Below are 22775 nucleotides of genomic sequence, written 5' to 3' on the forward strand. Positions count from 1 at the left end.
CCGAAGGCATTCAAAATATGTGTGTTCTACCCAAATAATGACCAGAAGTAAGTCCTTACTTTTTCTTTCCTCCTTACGTTTCTCAGGCCAGGTGGCCCATTACACCATGACCCCGTCTCCCGTTTCCAAAATGCATTACAGACTGTTTGAAAAAGCTGTTTTGCTATGATAATTGGTAATGAAATATTAAAATAATGTTCAATAAGAGCGGCTGGGTGGCGCAGCGGACTAAGCGCTCGTCACCAACGCGAGAGACACTGGTATCGAATCCGGCTGTCAGCGTTGAATCCGGCTTGGCCGGCCGTCATACTGGCTCAATTGGCAGAGTCAGCGGGAGGGAAGCCGGTGAGTGGTAATCTGGTCGTTGTAAACAGTGACTCCTACAGGTCGGTCAGGGCGCCTGCACAGCGAGGAAGGGAGATGGTGAGGGTAGTGTGAGCCTCCCACACGTTACACCTCACCAATGAGAGTCCGCACTGGCAGGTGAAAAAGAAGTGGCTGGCTGACTCTGCATGTATCGGAGGGGACATGCGATAGTATCTATCAACCCCCCTAGACCGACCAGTGGGGGGCACATGCAAGCAATGACCAGGAAGGGGAGGGGGGAATTGGCACGACAAAAAATTGGGATGGGAGAAAAACACAGAAAAACAGGAGGATAAAAAGTGGATAAAAAATAATAATAATGTAGGGCGGCTACGTGGCGTAGTGGGCAAGGCGCTCGCCACGAAATCTGGAGACGCTGGGCTCGCCTGTTCGAGCCCAGCGCTCCACATTTGCTTTCAGTTTAGCTGGTCGTCCGTACTAATACACATTGGCCGTATTAGGGGGTGGGAAACTGATGGGTGGGGATCGGGCGTTGTGGACAGCGACTCCTACAGGTCGGTTGGTGCGCCTGCGCAGTGGAATCAGGAAGTGTCGGGGGCAGCGTGAGCCTCCCACGCGTTACTCCTCACCACTGAGAGATCGAGCTGCGCAGGTGAAAAGATGCGACTGCTGTTACCTCAAGTACCGGAGGGGACTTGTGCTATGTATGACTTAGTCCACATTGCAGCCGGCTTGTGACGTATAGCTTAACTTAGTTAGCAGCTAACGTTAGTTAAAAAGGTTTTTAACCGCGACAGGCATAGTAATGGCGAGGATATAAAGCATGTTAAAGACGCATTTATTGGACGCGTTGCTCGCAGAGTTTACATAGAACAGCGCGACTCCCAAGGGGAGTCAGTTATCACAGGCTGTAGAACGCAGGACTGAAGAGCTGCTTCTTAAACTAAAGTGTGGGTACTGCTCAGCCCCTGCCTGCATGTGACTGTAGCCACGTTTTGAATACGTCATCACAACAACACGTTAGGTCCAACTTTGAGAATAGATTAACAGCGGTAATTTTTTTATCGCGCGATAAGAGTCCGCCGTTAACTTAGCCCGGTAACGGCGTTAACGGCCCGGCCTTAGTTTTTTGCATATTGACCGGAAGAAACTCAATGACAATCGACTATATCATTAGATACATAGCTATAATATTTAATATAGTTTTAGCACTACAAACACCGGCATGTACCCCCATTTCATTACAGCACTGGCACACACGGCCATACGCCCACAGCGACCTCTGGCGTCCAATGAGTTAACAATTGTGTGTATTGAGCCATACTGTATAGGGATGGGAATCGAGAATCGGAATCGATTGGGAACCGGTTCCTAATTGTCCGATTCCTGGAATCGCATGCCTCCGTGACTATCGATTCCTCTTATCGATGCCAGGTTTTTCCGACAGTTGCGCATTTAAAAACAATAATGTTAGCGCCACGCATGTTGCTAACGAATTCTCTTTTGCAATAACGACCTGTTGAATGCAACTACAGTTCAATAGATTAAATTAGTTCTCAAATACATTCTTTTATTTAAGTGTATAGTTAATACATTTTTTTACAGTTTTTGTATTTTTCTGACATGGGGGCTCAACAATAAATGATAAATGACAATCAGAAATGTCAAGTTGCATGTTGTTATTCTAACCAGCTTAGTTCTGTTGCATTTCCAATTTATTTATTTAAATGTATCAGGAATCGATAAGGGAACCGATAAAGAATTGTATCGATAAGCAGAATCGATAATGGAATCGTATCGATAAAATCTGATCAATTCCCATCCCTATTTGTACCCATTCTGCAATCTGTTAATAAAATGTTCAATCAATCAATCAATCCATGCTCAAGTTAATGACACAACACTCCCTCCTAGTGGCTGAAATTGAAAATAGATTTTCAGTCAACACATTTCCACCAATGGAATTCTCAATAAACTGCATATAAAAAAATGACCACATAAAAATGACCACATAAAAAAGTCAACTTTGATCCCCACAAATAATTATTTGGTTATTCGGTTTTTATAACCCATCCCTACCACCCACACACACACACACATACACACACGTACACACACGCACAAACATACACGCAGGAGGTGTACTGTAATATAAAACTGATTAACACATTGACCGCCAGCAGCAGGGGGCGCTGATCCCCCTTCATCGCCAGGTCTTTATTCAATGGATATTGTTTAAGACTGCAACATTTGCGAGTGCTTAAAATATATCTCATATTATATCTATGGGTCTAATAACACCGTCGACTGTCAGTGAGTTGCTTCCAGTCAACATGCCCAAAACAGATTGTTTTTTCATCTGTACATTTCCGTTTTATACCGTTTTGAATAGAGTATGGTTTGGGTGCTTTTGAGTAATTCCAGGAAAAAGACGAGAAAAAGGCATTTTACTGTAATCCAGTCATCACGTTGTAATTTTTCGGCTGATTATCTAATCATCCTGAAATCAACGCTAGATTATCATTATTATATCTCGTCGTGCATACATGAAATGACCGTCGTAGCGGGGCGCTCGCGCCCCCCCCAGTCAACGGTAATAAGCACAACACGGTCCACACAGATAGCTGTGATCACGGTAGAAATAAATATCAGATCAACGATCAAATTTATATATAGTGGGGGCGGCTAGGTGGCGCAGTGGGCAAGGCGCTCGCCACCAACGCAGGAGATGCTGGGTTCGAACCCAGCTCTCGGCGTTGCTACCAGCTTGGCTGGTCGTTCATACTAATACAATTGGCAGTATTAGGGGGTGGGAAGCTGGTGGGTGGGGATCGGACGTTGTGGACAGCGACTCCTACAGGTCGGTTGGTGCGCCTGCGCAGTAGAATCAGGAAGCGACGAGGGCGGCGTGTCCCTCCCACGCAGACCCTCGCCGCTGAGAGATCGCGCTGTGCAGGTGAAAAGATGCGACGGCTGCCTCCTCGAGTACCGGAGGGGACACGTGATGCAAGGCTTCGTCCACATTGCAGCCGGCTTGTGGGAGGCATGGCCAACAGCGTTCGAGACAGGGGAGGGTAGAATTGGACGATACGAAATTGGGGACGGGAGAAAAATTGAAAATCGGAGAAAAAGTAGATCAAATATTTTTTTATATATAGTGTTCTTACCTTGTATCTGATGTAATGCAAAAGAAATAATCCAATTATCTGATCCCCATTCCAAATACTGCTTGTGGAGGTCCGTACCACACTACCGACCGTAACATATGGGCGGGCGGGCGGGGTTACTGGTCGATGCCATCGTCGTATAGAACTGGCTCACTTGAGTATTTAAACCCCACCCGCCCGGCTCAGATCAGCTCCTAAAACACACCAGCCCATTTTCAATGAGATGCAATAGCTCCGCATGGCAGTAGAGGGCGGTGTTGACCGTCTGCCAGCTCAGACAGGGTCTGAAGGGTATACCAGAGGCTGCAGCTATGAATTATGAATAGATATAGTGAATAAACAAAATAACTATCCCAAAAACGAGTTAACTCGTTTCTGGCGCTGAACGCATGGCGGGCAATAACGAGGTTAACTCGTCTCCGGCGCAGATTGTGTTAAGGGCTTTTCTGAGAATGTTTTTCAAGTTCATGCATTATTCCTACTACGGGCCCTCTAGGTTTCATGGTTCCATATTAATTTAGTTGTTTAGCTTTAGGTATTTTACAGGCAAATAAATACGTCTAAAACCAAAGAGCTGTTTCCCACATCATATCATGTGTGTGTATATCCATAAATTTAATATATATATATGGATTTTATTTTAGGGGGATTTTCCATGTAAGTCCCCCTGATACCATGCAACACATGCATACAATACCTCCAAACCTCTCTGCTCATACTCCATTTGTTTTTATATTTTATATATTTATTTTACTTTCAATGTATATATTCTCTATTTCTATACTCCCTTTTATATTATTCTAGATGTGTTGTTTTTGTCTTCTTTGTATGAGCAAGCAAAAAGACAAATTCCTTGTTGGCAAGTACTTGGCAATGAACTATGGGTGTAACTAACGATACACACATGTTGCAACTATATTAATATGAGCCTTAAACATTCAGATTCTGATTCTTATTTTGTCTGATTCTGACGAACCCCACTGTCTCCGCCCCTCCCTGTATCCAGACGCAGATGAGTGTGTCTTGTTTGGTCAGGAAGTGTGTAAAGGAGGCTTCTGTCTGGACACACCAGGAAGCTACGAGTGCTACTGTAAGAGTGGCCAGGACTACGACCCAACCAAGCTGGAGTGCAGAGGTCAGTTTTGGAACAAAAAAGGTCATACCAAGGTCAAAGGGCATTGGCATGGATGCTGAGTGGTGCTAATTGGTGTGTGTGTGTGTGTGTGTGTGTTTACCTCTGTGTGCTGTGTTGTTTGTGTTGGTGCTAGCACATTTGTGTTTGTTTTGTGTCTGTGCATTCGTATGTATGTGTCCACACAACTGTGTGTGTGTGTGTGTGTGTGTGTGTGTGTGTGTGTGTGTGTGTGTGTGTGTGTGTGTGTGTGTGTCTGTGTGTGTGTGTGTCTGTATGTGTGTCTGTGTGTGTGTGTGTGTGTGTGTGCATGTCCATGTGTGTGTGTGTGTGTGTGTGTGTGTGTCTGTATGTGTGTCTGTGTGTGTGTGTGTGTGCATGTTTCAAGTTTTCAAGTTTCTTTAATAGTTGTCATACAGAAGTACAGAATACTTTTATACAAAATGCTTCTTACTGTTACGCTCCAGAGACTGTGCAAGACAAGATAAGTATGAAATAAAATAACATAGTATAGCATGTCCATGTGTGTGTGTGTGTGTGTGTGTCTGAGGCCAGAGCAGGTTGATAGTGAGGGTGGGGTGACAGGCCAGGCTGAGGTGACACGGGGCCAGACGATGTGGTCACTGCAGGGGCCAAGCCTACTGTAGCAGCACGTCCCAGAACCACTAGACCTCACCACACAGCAGAGCACACACCCTGGCTCTACAGCATGGCCCCCTGCCTGGGGCTACAACCACCTCCTCTAGAGACACACACACACACACACGCACACGCACACACACACACACGCACGCACGCACGCACGCACGCACGCACGCGCACACACACACACACACACACACACACACACACACACACGCACGCACGCACACACACACACACACACACACACACACACACACACACACACACACGCACACACACAAGAGAAAGAGGAAGACAAAACTTCAATGTCAACATCGGTAGAACCAGTTAAAGAATGAAGTCACTAAACTCAGATCAGCCTTACCTTGTCCCCCATTAAATGGACCACACTAAGTACTAAATAGAACACACTGATCCTAGGTCAGCAGTATTGGCCTGCCTCACCCCGGCCACTTGTGGTGATCTGCTGCATTAGTGGCAGATTATTTAGACAGGACGGGACAGGGCGGAGAGTGGAGCGGTCACCGCGGTCGCCGGTTTAGGGCCTGTTACGCGTGGCCTGACGACAACCACAGGGCGCTCTGGCTTCTGTGCACTCAGGAATGTACATGTATGACATCAAGGGTTAGGCGTTGGCACAGTGCTACCAAAGACACAGAGGCTTATTTTTTATTCCTGGAAAGGCTTTTTCTTTTTTTTTTACCTTTATTTACTCAGGACAGACGCTCTTTTTCAGCAACGCCCTGCTTCACACTCACACAGTGACACACATTCACACCTGCGAGCTGCCCAGTACAACCACATTTTAAAGAGGACATTTTAAAGAGGAAATTTTAAAGAGGACTGAGGATGACTAGACAGTTGTTTGCAGTATGTTCGCCCTTTCCTTATTCCCTTTTTGTTTTATTATTATTATTATTATTAATGTGTTCTTTCGGGCAAGTCCATGTTGGAATAATGAATGAACTCGCAAGCTGTTCTGTTGAAAGAAAGAAATTGAAAAAAAGAAAAAGTAAAATGGACAGAGCAGACCTGGGCGGAGGTTTGGTGGCGGGTGGTTGCTGGTTTGAGGCCCATTACGCGTGGCCTGAAGAGTCATAATACAGTTTAAGAAAAACCACCCAACAGTTGTGGCCTCAAGGTTGTGTGCCTGATATGTGCCATGCAGATGTCTTTTGGACGGAGGAATTGAGGGATGGTATTTTTGAAACGGACAGAGAGGGTGAATGGGTATTTCAGTTGTGTTTGGGTGGATGCTTTTTCATTCATATCCTCGGCAGTTATAACAAGAATGCTGATGTGTATTACTGCTGTGGTTCTCAATGAGGGGTCCGGGGACCCCTGTCGGGTCCTTGAGGAGGTTTCAGGAGGTCCCCCAGAAAAACAGGGAATAGTTTAATTTCACTATCTCCACCGTTATCTCCTCAGCTACAGAATTAGATAAAGATAGCTATATAATTCTGGTCAAGATTCAAGATTCAAGAGGTTTATTTGTCACATACATACCAGGGCATACAGTGAAATGCGGGTGGCCATGCCCGCTTTGATTGTGCAATAATACTAAATAATAAAATAGACATAATAAACAGGTAATAAAATAGACATAAAATAGGCATGATAAAATAGACATGCTAAAGTCCTGAGACAATGTTACATGGTAGCTACAGATTTACGGCACTGGGTCCTATGTACACTACTATACAATATAGTTAAACACTTGTCATAATCATATCTAACAACAAAGATCTTCTCAGATGGGGTCCCTGAGGACCATTCTATTACTATTAGTGTGATAGTGTAATAGTGTGTAATAGTGCCATAGTGTAATATTGAAATAGTGTACTTGTGCGCTAGTGTGTAATAATAGTGCAATAGTGTGCTAGTTTGTAATAGTGTAATAGTATACTTGTTTGCTAGTGCAATACATTGTGCAATAGTTTAATAGTGTAAAAGTGTACTTATTTGCTAGTATAATGGTGCAATGGTGTAATAGTGTAATAGTGCAATAGTGTAATAGTGTGTAATAGTTAATTGTGTGTAATAGTGTAATATTATCATCGTACAATAGTGTAATAGTGTAATACTTTTCTTGTTTGCTAGTGTAATAGTATATAATAATGTAATAGTGTAATAATGTAATAGTGGGGGGTGTCTGGGTAGTGTAGAGGTCTAAGCACTTGCTTACCACTGCAAAGACCCGGGTTCAGTTCCTGGCAGTGGTACCAACAGCTTGGTCAGATGTCCCTATGAACATAATTGGCAGTGTTCGCGGGTGGAAAGCCGGTGGGGTGTGAGTTCTGGTCATTGTGACTGGACAGTGACTCCTACTGGTCTGTCGGGGTGCCTGTTCAGCAGGGAGGGGATCTGGGGTAGAAAGCGTGAACTTCAGTGCGCGTTATGCTCTCCCAGTGAAACTCCTCACTGTTGGGTGAAAAGAAGCAGCTAGCGACTCCACACGTCTCAGAGGAGGCACATGGGACAGTAGTCTACTGTACACCCTCCCTCTACACCCAAGTAGAGATACAGGGAGGAATTGGCATAACGACTAAAATTGGGACATGGGAGAAAAGGTCAAAGACAAAAACTAAATGAATAATGTAATAGTGTGCAATAGTGCAGGGAGGAATAATGCAGGGAGATTTACTTTCATTGGTCTATGTTTGCCCGCCCCCTATACATAAATGTGTGACTGCCACCTGGTGGATATTTGTGCTCTACTGAGCACACCTTTCTAGTTATTATCAGAGATTTTCTGGCATGATGTCTCAGCCCTGTGTAGGGGACAGCACACTGGCTTGCTGTCATAAACAGATTCAAAACAGCCCTCTTCTTATCCAACGGAGTCTCATGTTCCATGTGTACTTGCACCACTCTTGTCAGCAATATGAGAATTATTTGTGCGTGCGCAAGCAAGCAATTTTAATTGAGTATGTAGTCAATTGGCTAGGTTAATGAGTTTAGAGTAAGGCACTCGCCACGAAATGCTGGAGACGCTGGGCTCGTCAGTTCGAGCCCAGCGCTCCACATTTGCTTTCAGTTTAGCTGGTCGTCCGTACTAATACACATTGGCCGTATTAGGGGGTGGGAAACTGATGGGTGGGGATCGGGCGTTGTGGACAGCGACTCCTACAGGTCGGTTGGTGCGCCTGCGCAGTAGAATCAGGAAGTGTCGGGGGCAGCGTGAGCCTCCCACGCATTACTCCTCGCCACTGAGAGATCGAGCTGCGCAGGTGAAAAGATGCAACTGCTGTTACCTCAAGTACCGGAGGGGACTTGTGCTATGTATGACTTAGTCCACATTGCAGCCGGCTTGTGGAGGCAAGAAACAGCGTTCGTGACAGGGGAGGGTTGAATTGGATGATACGAAATTGGGATGGGAGAAAATATAGAAAATGGGAAAAAAAGTGGATAAAAAAAAATTAGTTTAGAGTAAATGACTGTGTGTGTGTGGGTGGAGCCAGCACTTTTGCATGACTCATATGTGCTTGCATAATGTGTGTGGGTCTCTGTGTGTCTGTGTGTCTGTGTGTCTGTCTGTCTGTCTGTCTGTCTGTCTGTCTGTCTTTCTGTCTGTCTTTCTGCTTGTTTTTGTCTGTCAGTCTGTCTCTGCCTGCCTCTGCCTGCCTGTCTCTGCCTGCCTGTCTCTGTATGTCTGTAGGTCTGTAGGTCTCTGTCTGCTGTCTGCCTGTCTGTCTGTCTGTCTGTCTGTCCGTCTCTGTCTGTTTGTCGGTCTGTCTCTGCATGTCTGTCTGTCTGGCTGTCTGTCTATCTGTCTGTCTCTGTCACTGTCTGCTGTCTGCATGCCTGTCTGTGTCTGTCTGTCTGTCTGTCTGTCTGTCTGTCTGTCTGTCTGTCTGTCTGTCTGTCTGTCTGTCTGTCTATCTAGCTGTCTGTCTTTGCATGTCTGTCTATGTATGTCTGTCTGCTTGTCTCTGCTGTCTGTGTGTGTGTGTGTGTGTGTGTGTGTGTGTGTGTGTGTGTGTGTGTGTGTGTGTGTGTGTGTGTGTGTGTGTGTGTGTGTGCGTGCATGAGTGTAGGATCACAACAGCTGGCTGGGTAAGAACAGTCTTCAGACCAATTAATCCATTCTCTCTTCTAATCCCTCTCTCTCTCTCTCTCTCTCTCTCTCTCTCTCTCTCTCTCTCTCTCTCTCTCTCTCTCCCTCTCTCTCTCTCTCTCTCTCTCTCTCTCTCTCTCTCTCTCTCTCTCTCTCTCTCTCTCTCTCTCTCTCTCTTGGTTTCTCTGTGTCTCTCTCCCCTCCCAGATATAAACGAGTGTCTGGATGAGTCTGTGTGTGTTGGGGGAGAGTGTCTGAACACAGATGGTTCTTACATGTGTTTCTGTACTCATCCATGGTGCTGGACCCAGACAGCAACCGCTGTGTGTTCGTCCCGAGGTGGCTGGTAAGAAACACCCCTGTACACTGTAAAAAATAAAAATAAAAACACCAACCGGCTGGTTTAATTAATGTATAGTGAGATTAACTTAAAATGACACTTCACTTGGTAGAACTTGTCAGAAGTATGAGATTTAGACTAGGTCCGCAAAATGAATGGAAGTGATTGAGAACCCTGACACCTGGGACGAATGGTTGTGTTGACAGGGACAGCAGTGGGTCACTAGCTTACTAGTAGTGACATTACAGTAGATGGAGGTAAGACTGCCAAAAGTTCTAAGGTCCAATTTGTCAAAACTGCAGAGTCTGTCTGCTTTCTGGATGCTGCTATCTTGTGACTCGGACACTATATTTGATATTTTAACTTCACCACAACTCTTATACAGTCGTACAGCCCTGGCCTATATTTTATTTCATAAATATATTATTCTATTGTGCTTAACTTAGCTCATATTTCATTTTATTTTACTCCACCACTTTATTGTATTATCTGTCTGTTAATGTCTGTCCGCTAATGTCGCACCAGTAACGTCCAAAGCAAATTCCTTGTATGTGTAAAGTATACTTGGCAATAAAGACCTTTCTGATTCTGATTCTGATTCTCAATGTGTCAGTGCCCAGTGCCCAGTAGGCACACAGACTCTCTTGACGTTTTGACTACGGAATACGTCTGACTTAAGAAAAATTATATATTATATGAAATTCATTTATATGAAATTCAATTATATGATATACCGTCACGTCAAGTTAATTTCACTTGAAATTTGAACAGCTGTGATACAGTATGTAGCTAGCGTAGTGTACCATAAACCATGTACTCTCGGATATATGAATCTTATTGTGTGTGTGTGTGTGTGTGTGTGTGTGTGTGTGTGTGTGTGTGTGTGTGTGTGTGTGTGTGTGTGTGTGTGTGTGTGGGCGCAGAGCACCGCGAGGCAGAGCAGATCGACTACCAGGGCATCTGTTGGCAGAGGGTGACTGACACCATGGCGTGCACCCAGCCACTGGGCCCCAACAACAGGAAGACCACATACACAGAGTGTTGCTGTCTGTATGGAGAGGCCTGGGGCATGGACTGTGCCCTGTGCCCTCCCAAGGACACTGGTAAAAACACTAATGATGCTTTCTCTCTTTCATCCCTTCTTTCTTTCATCCTTTCTTTCTTTCTTTCTTTCTTTCTTTCTTTCTTTCTTTCTTTCTTTCTTTCTTTCTTTCTTTCTTTCTTTCTTTCTTTCTTTCTTTCTTTCTTTCTTTCTTTCTTTCTTTCTTTCTTTCTTTCTTTCTTTCTTTCTTTCTTTCTTTCTTTCTTTCTTTCTTTCTTTCTTTCTTTCTTTCTTTCTTTCTTTCTTTCTTTCTTTCTTTCTTTCTTTCTTTCTTTCTTTCTTTCATTTGTTCTTTCTTTCTTTTTTCTCTTATCTTTCTTTCTTTTCCTTGGAGTATATGAAATGGGAGGATCTTCTTCCAGAGATGCTGTATTGTGGCAAAGTTGAGCGATTGTAAAAGCTTGATTTGCAAATGTTGGAGTTGTGTTGATTGATTTATTTTTTTGAAAACTTTCTTTATTTCAGGAAGAAACATCAATTGAACATTTAACATATTATACATTTTCCCTCTTTTTTCTTTTTTCCCTTCTTTCCCCTTTCCCCTCCCTCATTCCCACCCCTTCCCACCCCTAGAGGTTGACACAAACATATCTGCATCACATTTAAATAGGTATATAGACAAGTTATTTAGCATAGATGTGGTTGGAGAAGAAAAACAATAAAAGAAAAAACCATTTAACTTTTTATCCCTGCCCCTTCTTATAGTATAATTCCTGTTAATTCTTGAGCATTTCGACCTTATGCAGTTATGTCCCCTGATCCTCCCTCCTCCAATTACATTAATTGATGCTACTGGGGAAGAGTATAGAAGTTTTATCCACAAAACAAAACCTGAGCTTAAACCGAATTTCTCAAGTGTGTGGAACAAGTATCTCCATTCCACTCTGTCAAATGCTTTCTCAGCATCTAAGGAGAAAACCATTTCAGGCGGGTCAGTCGTGGTTGTGAAAAGGATATTTAACAGCCTTCTGGTGTTGAAGAAGGACTGCCTTCCCATGATGAAACCCGTCTGACCAGGGTTTATCAGGGATGGGACCACCTTTGAAGATGACATGACAGGACCTTAGCCAGTATTTTACAATCCACATTAAGGAGGGAGATTGGTCTGTAACTGCTACAGAGGAGAGGGTCTTTATCTTTTTTGAGCAACAGGGTTAGAGACGCTTCTGATAGCGTGGGTGGCATTTGGCCCTTTAGAAGGGAATCGTTATATACTCTCAGTAGGAACGGGGCAAGCGACATGGAGAACGTTTTATAAAATTCTGTAGTATAGCCATCCGGCCCAGGTGATTTCCCACTTTGTAAAGATCTAATTGCCTCAGTCACTTCAGAGATGGTTATAAGAGTACCCAACTCTTTGGCTTCTGTTTTATTTACTTGAGGGTATGTAAGAGACTTAAGGGGGTTGGGGCGGTCCCAGTCCTGCAGAGAGGACTCCGAAGTGTAAAGTTTAGAATAACAGTCAGAGAAAATTTCACTAATTTCCGTAGGGTCTGTTGTAAAGACACCTGTGTCTTTACAATCATCAGTCTGACTGGGTACTGAAGGCTAGGCCTAAGCCCACATTTGTAAAGTTGTGTCATCACCGGTACGGTGCTCGCTGCTCCAACACTCCCGGGGTATAATCCTCATAAAAAGCTATTTGTTTACCGTTGTACAGCATCTCTGCCCTTCTCTTTCTGGCCTCACGGATCACCCGTTCTTTAGTTTGATAATTATAATGGAACCTGATGATGACGGGCCTAGGCTTTTCACCTACAGTAGCTTCGGTTTAGCTGCTAGCGTCGGTCACATCTGCCTGAATTTGGTCCAGCTTATTTTCCAGAGTAGCAATGGCCGTCTTAAACTCGGAAGTGATGGCCTCTTTGTGTGCCTCAAGCAGGGTAGCTAGCCAGGCCTTGCTGACGCTGTCGTCGGTTTCATCCTCTTTCGGCACGTTGTCCTTTTTTGGTTTTGGAATCCTGGATGTCATCTTGTGAAGCCAAACAGTTAGTTAGCTGTATCGTTACTTATGTATAAAAAATTGTGAAGGTTTGGAGTTTTAAAACGCGGAATAAAAAAAAACATGAGGGAGAGAGGGAACACACGTTCTCCATACCGGAACTCCTGTGTTGAGTGATTTATTAAGCAGTAGTTCACTGTAGGTGGTGTAGGCCTCTGGGGGCTCTGTCCATGGTTCAGGACTTGGCCAATTGTGCTACCATGCATTGTACTGGAATTTACTTTTATTTCTGAGTTGTACTGTGCCGGTATGGTTGGTAAACGATAAACGTTAAACATTAAATGTGTCTCCTGGTCACGCTAACAAATTGGTAGCCTCTTCGATGTGCACATTGGACCAGAGAGGCACTATGGAAAGCAGTGATTTCATTAACATAAACATGGAAGTCCATGCAGAGAGAGAGATAGAGATAGCACTGGAGGTGGAGGGCTGTGGAGGACACAGAGAAAAGGTCTCCACGACAAAAAACTAAGCACATGTGAAAAACACAGGAGGATTGTATATGGAAATACACTTGTAGGGAAAAAAACACGATATAATGAAAATGTCAAAAATCACGGGAGGGTTGTATACAGGGAAATACAATGGTAAGAGATCTCATCACATAAACGGTAAACAGCATAATGGAATGTAAGATAGAGGATTGAATGAAGACCCAGGTCTCTTGTAGTGAAGAGTGGTGAGTATTAGCAGGTGTGGAGTCTCCATCCATCAGCGTAATTCCTATCACATGTGCCGATTGGGCGCCCATAGAGCGTGCACCAAAGTGCAGGGGGTGTGTGAAGACGGTAGAGAGGGTTGTGAAGGTGAAACCGTAACAAATACTTTTACTTTATTTAGAGAATAGAGAAATAGCATAAAAAAGATAAAATAAGACATGTCTCTTAAAATGTCAGTTGCTCGCTCAATTGAACATGGTCTGCATGTAATTTACTATTGACTATAGTCAAAGTATTTTTCTTATCAATTGAAACCCAGCTATGATTTATCAGGCCTGGTAGCTCTGATGGGGGTTAGTTTAGCATGAGAGCATAATAAAATGGCTATTGGGCCTTTTTTGGGAATCACTTATCAACAACAGTTTATTGCGCCATTTTAATGCTTCAGTGATGTTGAAATGGAAGCTGTCACCAACCTCTCCAAAATCTGTAATTTATAGAGGTCGGTCTGTCGGTCCTTTAATGTTAAGTGCTTTGCAAAATTTGTTGCGCTAGAACCCTTCCTTGGCACTGCTCTGTAGCATTGCTTGCATGCAGTATGGGTTTGCTGGAATCCTTTCCTTTTCCTTGTTCATTCACATCAAATGTGAAGTATTTCCTGTTGTTTTCCTTGTCTATTAAAATCCGTCGTGGGGGCTTTTCACTTGCCATCAAGTGTAACTTCAGAGTAACAAGACCATAGAACTATATATGACAAGACCTGCTTACTTACTATACAAGTGGAGCGGATGAGACTGGGGGGGGGCTGCACACTGAGTGAAAAGGAGGGGGGGGGCTGCTCCTTGTGGGCAGCTGTTCATTCATTCATTCATTCATTCATTCAATCTTTATTTCAACTGGAAAATTTATTGAGGGCAAGCCCTGATTTTCAATTACGTCAAGCATACACACATAAGCCAGTCGTATTGATTACTTTTAAATTTCTTTCTCCCTTGTTCCTAATGTTAACTCGTACATTGGGGGTAGAAAGTCTGACCATCATATTATTTTTTTTAAACATTATTGTAACTGAAACCCCACGAGGATGAGGATACTGGAAGTTAAATCAGAGTTTGTTAACACTTTCAGTGCCAGCCATAACGTTGATTAATGTCCTTGGATGCCAGCATCCACTTCAATGATAGCGTTAAAAACGCATAATCTATGTTTTAAATTATGGCTATGTGTCTAATCTGCCCGTCGCTTATCAATGACTTGTTTGCAGTCAACATTGTCGAAACGGATTGTTTTTTAATCGGTTCATATCCTTTTTATAGCATTTCGAAAAGCTATCGTTCTCTCGAAAACTTCAGGAAAATAGAAAGATTCCGTCATAAACGGCATTTATTGGAATATTCTCGAATACACTAGACACGTTGTCATTTGTCGGCCTATTTATGAATCGTTTTCAAATAAACGCTAGATTATCGATAGTATATGTGTACTTATGCACGCTATAGAAGCGAGCTGAGAAATCGATTATCTTATTTCCTCAACAGCACACACACACACACACACACACACACACACACACACACACATATACACATACGGGACACGCTGTTTTCTCAGTGAAAACAGCTCTGATTATCCTAAAACTGGTAACAGACTCCTTACCTTAGATCAGATGTTCTCCAAAAAGATTATTCCAATTCCTGATCACCATTCCAAATATCGATCGCGTTTATTGATTGATTATTGGCTGCTGTAAATATATATTCCAGGCTGCTTTCCATCTCGCGATCACTTCCCTCTTCATCAGATCCCTCGCCAGCATAGTGGAGCCAGTAGGCTCCCCCCCCACAGATCCACCAGTGTAATCGAATGGCCTGCAGTTACACAGGGATAGACGATAGGGGGCGGTATTTTCCCATCGGAGCTCCTAGAGGGGCTGCTGTACCAACGGGAGACTTGGTTGATGAAATATGAATTCAGATCGCTAATAAAAAATAAAAAAGACAATTCGCGTCGTCGGCACTCAACGGGGGGCATGAAATAACGAGATAACACGTCGCTACACTCAGTGTTAAAAGACACTATTTATAAAAAAAGAAATTAAGATTTCATAGCAGATTTTTTCTATCATAACCAAAATTCTTCTGACCCACAAATGGTTTGGGATACTTTCAAATGTGTCTTCAGGGGTCAAAAGGTAGGTGATACTGCCACCTGGCGATATTCGATCGTCATTGCAATTCCAACGTAGGCAGATGTGCCAGGGAGCTCCGGCTGAGTGTTTAGACCGGGGATCAAAGGAAAAAGATCAAAGGATCTAAAAAGGAAATATTACGTTTTTGGCACTCAAGCGTTGGCGGCGAAACACAAGATATTACGTTTTTGGCACAATTAATGATGGCCTTTTTGCCTTTTTGCAGCTTGATACGATTAACTTTCAATGGTTTAGAAAACAAATGCACTTTGAACTGTCACCATTTTTAGTGAATCTTTACAAAGTTGGCTACAACAGGCGGTTAGGTGGCCGAGCGGAGATTGCGTTCGTCACCAACCCCGGAGCTGTGAGCTGGATTCGCCTGTTGGCTGGCCGTCTGCACTAATACAATTGGCTGTATTAGAGGGTGGGAGAAGCTGGCGGGGTGGGTCCGGGTCGTTGTAAACAGCGACTCCTACAGTTCGGTCGGGGCGCCTGCTAAGCGCGGATAGGACTTGAGGGGGATAGTGTGGTCCTCCCACACGCTACGCCCTCTCGATGAGAATCCGCGCTGCCAGGTGAAAAGAAGGGGTGATTGGCTGGACGTGTGTCGGAGGAAGCACGTGGTAGCCTCCACTCTCCCAGATGATCTGACTGTGGGGGGTAAGTGCGCAGCGACCAGGAAGGGACTGGGAATTGGCATACGACTAACATTGGGATGGGAGAAAATCGGAGGAAAATGGAGGGGGGGAAAGATCAATAAAAAAAAAAAAAAAAAAGTTGGCTACAATTCCAGTATCACCCTCCAGACAAAGGAGATGAGATAGCTCAACAGATCTTTTTTTTTTATCCATTTTTTCTCCCATTTTCTATATTTTCCTCCCATCCCAATTTCGTATCATCCAATTCAACCCTCCCCTGTCACGAACGCTGTTTCTTGCCTCCCACAAGCCGGCTGCAATGTGGACCAAATCATACATAGCACAAGTCCCCTCCGGTACTTGAGGTAACAGCAGTCACATCTTTTCACCTGCGCAGCTCGATCTCTCAGTGGCGAGGAGTAACGCGTGGGAGGCTCACGCTGCCCCCGACACTTCCTGATTCTACTGCGCAGGCGCACCAACCGACCTGTAGGAGTCGCTGTCCACAACGCCCGATCCCCACCCATCAGTTTCCCACCCCATAATACGGCCAATGTGTATTAGTATGAACGACCAGCTAAACTGAAAGCAATGTGGAGCGCTGGGCTCGAACAGGCAAGCCCAGCGTCTCCGTCATTCGTGGCGAGCGCCTTGCCCACTACGCCACGTAGCCGCCCACGGTCCAGATTTATATGGATTAAACAACGCTGAGGATTTTTTGTAAGCAAGTTATTCAAGTAATCGTTTCAGCCCCGTTTGTCACTGTATCGTTCAAAGACAAATATAAATGTAAACAGCAGTATGCTCCTTTATATAACTTGTTTGGGGTGGGGGCATTAATCACAAAACACAAGAAGAGAACTCGGTCCAAACACAGTCCAGAGGCGGCCATGTTGACCTGCCTCACCCAGGTGCAGGTCACACCTCATCAGGCTTTTCAACAGTCTGCGGAAACACCCGCTCAACTTTCACACATCACTGTGGGTGTCTTTGTTTGTGTGTTTCTGTGCGTGTGTTTGTGTGTGCGTGTGTGTGTGTGTGTGTGTGTGTTTTGAGATCATAGCTACAGTATGCTTGTTACCCACCCAGAGCAGAACACACATGCATTTCCTCTCATCAGAGTGTATCCAGGTTAGCCAGTATGTATTTCCCAAACATTGTTCCAACACACACACACACACACACACACACACACACACACACACACACACACACACACACACACACACACACACACACACACACACACACACACACACACACACACACACACACACACACACACGTTTCTCTCTCAGTCACTACACGCACACACACACACACGTTTTCTCTCTCAGTCACCACACACACATGTTTTCTCTCTCAGTCACCACACACACACACAAATCAAATCAAATCAAATCAAATGAATTTGTAAGGCCCGACAACACACGTTAATGTCCCCATGGGCCGGACACGTCTTCTTTAAACAAGTCAAGAAGAAACATCACAATAAGTCAAGAACAAAACAAGAACACCATAAAGTAAATTTTTTTTAAAATAAATGCAAAATAAATTAATGCAACACTCCCAGACAGGGCCGGACTGGCCATCGGGAGCACCGGGAGTTCTCCCGGTGGCCTGACCTGGACAGATTAAAAAAAAAATAAAAATTATATAATTACATTTTTTTTTTTTTTATTATTATTATAATATTTTTTGCCCACAGTCAGGCCACTGTACTTAGACGCCATTGTTTCTAGTTGCGGCGGTGCGATAGTTAGATAATAGGTGGGTGGGGTGGGGGGAACGCCTGTTCCTTAATGATAAGCAAGCAGTGCAAGAATGCGGAAGCATTCTACCGTAGTGGCGTGCGGTAATGCGCCTTTCATTTTCCGCCGCCCAGCGCCCAGGTGCGTGCACCGGCGGCGGCGTGCTCGCTCAGGTGCGTGCGTGCGCCGGCGTGCTCGCGCGAGGTGCCCGCGCATGCGCATGAGATCCCGCCTTGGTTCGACACGAGCGGAGCTCAATATATATAAGTCACCGCCCCTTATTCAGTATCGAGAAATAGCTCAATTGGCAACACTGCATGGCTGTGGATCCTACAGCTCGTTTGCTGGCGAGTTCGAATCCCATAAAATATATTTTTTTTAACGTGATTTTTTTTTTAACGTGTATTCTTTCGCCGGTTAAGGTTAGGCATGGTTAAGGTTAAGGTTAAGGTTAGGCATTGTTTCGGAGTTGGTTAAGGTTAGAACGGTTAAGTTTAGGCGCTGTTAAGGAGCTGGTTAAGGTTAGAGTTTGTCAAAGAGAATGGCAATATTCTTTCTATGGTTAAGGTTAGGCATGGTTAAGGTTAAGGTTAAGGTTAAGGTTAGGCATTGTTTCGGAGTTGGTTAAGGTTAGAACGGTTAAGTTTAGGCGCTGTTAAGGAGCTGGTTAAGGTTAGAGTTTGTCAAAGAGAATGGCAATAGACAGCCTATTTCCGCGCGACAGCTCCCAAAGCGGGCCTGAAAAGAAAGGCGCTTTACCGTAGTGGCGTGCGGTGACGAATGCTTCCGCATTTTTGCACTGCTTGCTTATCATTAAGGTAGACGCGGGGGGAACAACCAGGATTTCACTGTCTGCGACAGAGTTGGAGTAGTGTCTGACTCTCCCCCTCTCGCGGAGCATTCTCACACACACACAAATGGAGCCGTGCTGTGATTGGTGAATGTGATTGGTGGAGGCGGGACCAGGCCATACAACTGATTGACAGCGGAGACGGCGAATGGAATGGCAGAGATGGCACTCTCACGAGATAAAGCTGGGAACGAGGTTACACTGAGCCAGGTAGTGAAGTGGGGACTCGGGAGAGAGATAGAGCGAAAGTAACATTGATGTCAAGATGGACAGTGGAAGAAAGAGAAAGGGTGGATCAGAGAGGGAGAAAGCAAACAAAAGAAAGGCCCTTGCATCAGGAGATGCTGCTAAATCCGGGAACATTTATCAAATGTTTTCTTGCACCAAGCCCAAAGTCAAGGGACCAGCAGGTTAGTCAGTGAGAAAAATAAACACGTGGATGTTAGCTTGATTGATTGATTGATTGATTGATTGATTGATTGATTGAAAAGTGTATTAACAGATTGCAGAATGGGTACAGTACAGTACAGTACAGCTCAATACATACAATTGTTTATTTGTTTATTGTTATTCGCACTTACAAATATACATTCTGGAATAAAATAAGTAAAAAGAAGAACAGTTAAAATGTGCAGGAAAGGTCAAAAAACCCAAGGGCTTATAAGCGACCTCCCCTCTTAAACCTATATAGGATAACTACACAAAAACAATCCCTCCCGTCCCCACATTATGCACAAACACATGTGCATATCCCTCTCTCATACACACATATACATACAATACAGCATTATATATTATATTATAATGTTGGGTAAAAGATTTTAAAATACTTTACACAAATACACATGGATACTATAGACTACAATTGTTAAGGGGATGCAGACCAGAGAAAGACTTTCGTCTTGTTTACATCAGGGTCCCCCATTTTCAATTCATCATAACATATAAGACATACATGACATACAGATAGACAGTACTGCTACATCTATACATGTATGACATATCAGATTTGCAAATACAGTAGTTTGTGATACAAAAGTGTCCAGAAAAAGAGTGTATATACATTTGACGTAGAAACTGTACATTGGAGGAGGTTGGGTGGGTGGGGTGGGGTTGGGTGGCTGGGTGGGGGCTGTACATTGGAGGTGGGGGGGACGGGGGACACACATTGTACACTGTTTTATTTGAGGTTCATAACAGTACATTGTACTAAGCAATTGTTGGCTCATTAGTTTGTGATTTGCATGCACTAAAATGCACCAGAATGCAGGAAATTAAGTATTTGTAACTAAAATGTTCCTGGTGGGGGACCCCCAGACCCCCCGCTTAAAAAGTGGCCTGACTGGGGATATATTTCGCGCTATATCTCCCGGTATGAATTATTTCCCCAGTCCGGCCCTGCTCCCAGACATACCCCACGCGAAGGTAAGGAAAAACTCACTAAAACCTAGCAATAGGAAAAAATGCACCAGAGGCAATGTGGAGGAGAGAAACCTTAGAAGGGCCATTCAAGGGGGGATCTCCCTTCTTAGATGTCCGTGATAGTAGTGTTGCATGTTGCAGTAAAACAGGCGAACAGTTGGTAAGCATGCACTCATGTGTGTAGTGAAACACAGATAAGTGCATGCGATAGCAACTGAACATTTTTAAAGATTAAAGATAGAGCTGATAGCGATAGCAACTGAACATTTTTAAAGATTAAAGATAGAGCTGATAGGGCGGCTACATGGCGTAGTGGGCAAGGCGCTCGCCACGAATGCCTTGACGCTGGGCTCGCCTGTTCGAGCCCAGCGCTCCACATTGCTTTTCAGTTTAGCTGGTCGTTCATACTAATACACATTGGCCGTATTAGGGGGTGGGAAACTGATGGGTGGGGATCGGGCGTTGTGGACAGCGACTCCTACAGGTCGGTTGGTGCGCCTGCGCAGTAGAATCAGGAAGTGTCGGGGGCAGCGTGAGCCTCCCACGCGTTACTCCTCGCCACTGAGAGATCGAGCTGCGCAGGTGAAAAGATGCGACTGCTGTTACCTCAAGTACCGGAGGGGACTTGTGCTATGTATGACTTAGTCCACATTGCAGCCGGCTTGTGGGAGGCAAGAAACAGCGTTCGTGACGGGGGAGGGTTGAATTGGATGATACGAAAATTGGGATGGGAGAAAATATAGAAAATGGGAGAAAAAGTGTATAAAAAAAAAAAGATAGAGCTGATAGTGGATCTATTTGAGGCAAAGGGGCGGCACAGAGAGGGTCGCGTCCTCCCGGTCTTCACACCGGGGGCACACCATATAATAGAACTCTTTAGTACACACACACACACACACACACACACACACACACACACACACACACACACACACACACACACACACACACACACACACACACATACACACACCAAACCACAGACCAGTGGTACGGTGCTGCTAGCAGCCACAAGGGCCCTGAGGTAGTGTTTGGACCTGAGGGATGCGAGGATATGGAGGCGTTTGTGAAGTGTTACACATGCACACACACATACACAAACACACACGCACACACGCACGCACATAGACAGAAAGCACCTTTCCAGATGTGTGTAGAGGAAGAGTATGTTGGTGATGAGAGGCGAGGGGGGAGCAGAAGTTCTTGTTATTTTATTTTGTTTAGTCTCGGCCCATCTCTTCCAACACTGTGATCTTGTTTTCCTCCGTCGTAACTCACTCTTGACTTTTAAGTCATTCCCTCTGCATTTCTCTATATTCTACAGAGGGTCCATTTTGGATCTCGCCACGCTAAATCATATTCCTGCTGACTTCCTTGGGCCCTTTGCCAGTGATGGCTGTCTATCTATCTGTTTGTCTGTGTGTAAAGTAAGATCATATTTGAGGCTGGGAGGGGGGGGGGGGGGGCTTAATGTATGGTCTCCGGCCTCAAATAGCTCCTATACAGTCATTCAAACACACTCACGCACACACACACACACACACACACACACACACACACACACACACACACACACACACACACACACACCTACTGTACACATGCGTCACACACAGTAGTGTGGGGCTGGTGGATAGAGACTGCAGGTGTGTAGGATTAGTGTGGAGGCTCTAGTGATGTGAGCCTGTAGCCAGGAGGATGAAAGACTGGGTTCCCACACTAGAGAGAAGTCTGCACAGGTGCACGTGTGTCTCTCTGTGTGTGTGTGTGTGTGTGTGTGTGTGTGTGTGTGTGTGTGTGTGTGTGTGTGCGTGTGTGTGTGCATGTCAGCGTGCGTGTGTGTGATTGTATGTGAGAGAGAGGGAGAAATAGAGAGAAAGAGAGAGCACATCTGTGTACTATATACTGTACACTTGTGAGTGTGTGTGTGTGTACGTGCGTGCGTGTGATTGTATGTGAGAGAGAGGAGAACTAGAGAGAAAGAGAGAGCACATCTGTGTACTATATAATGCACACTTGTGAGTGAGTGAGTGTGTGTGTGTGTGTGTGTGTGTACATGCGTGCATGTGATCGTATGTGAGAGAGAGGAAGAAAGAGAGGGGGAGAGAGAGAGTGAGAGTGAATGTGCACCTCTGTGCATTCCTTTGGAGAGAGAGCTCTGAGCAAATGTGTGTGTGTGGTAGTGTGACAGAGAGAGTACACGTGTGTGTGTGTGTGTGTGTGTGTGTGTGTGTGTGTGTGTGCTCTGCGTGTGTCCTTTTCATAATGTGTGTGTGATAAAGTCCCTCATTTGGAAGCGAAGTGGCTCAGGAGCCCACACCACAGCCCCCCTCAAATCCCCCAGTTTGCTAAGCTGACTGTTGATGTGTAATTAGTTTCAATCTTATCTGAAACTGTTGACATTTGGATGGTGCTGCACATTAAGCCATCTGCGAGGAGCCGTACTCACAGACGAGGAGACTCACATTATGCTTTTTCTGACATTTGCATAT

General features: G+C 44.6%; 1 protein-coding gene across 1 annotated transcript in view; it reads left to right on the top strand.

Annotated features, from left to right (window-relative positions):
• The window catches only part of ltbp1 (latent transforming growth factor beta binding protein 1), a 339149-nt gene that overhangs the window by 307110 nt on the left and 9264 nt on the right, over nucleotides 1-22775 (top strand). The window contains 5 exon segments of the mRNA XM_084322133.1: nucleotides 4501-4629; nucleotides 9536-9613; nucleotides 9616-9657; nucleotides 9660-9674; nucleotides 10592-10771. Coding sequence (XP_084178259.1) covers nucleotides 4501-4629; nucleotides 9536-9613; nucleotides 9616-9657; nucleotides 9660-9674; nucleotides 10592-10771 — 444 coding nt within the window.

This window comes from Notolepis coatsorum, assembly GCF_963971535.1.
Source record: "Notolepis coatsorum genome assembly, chromosome: 9".
Lineage (NCBI taxonomy): Eukaryota > Metazoa > Chordata > Actinopteri > Aulopiformes > Paralepididae > Notolepis > Notolepis coatsorum.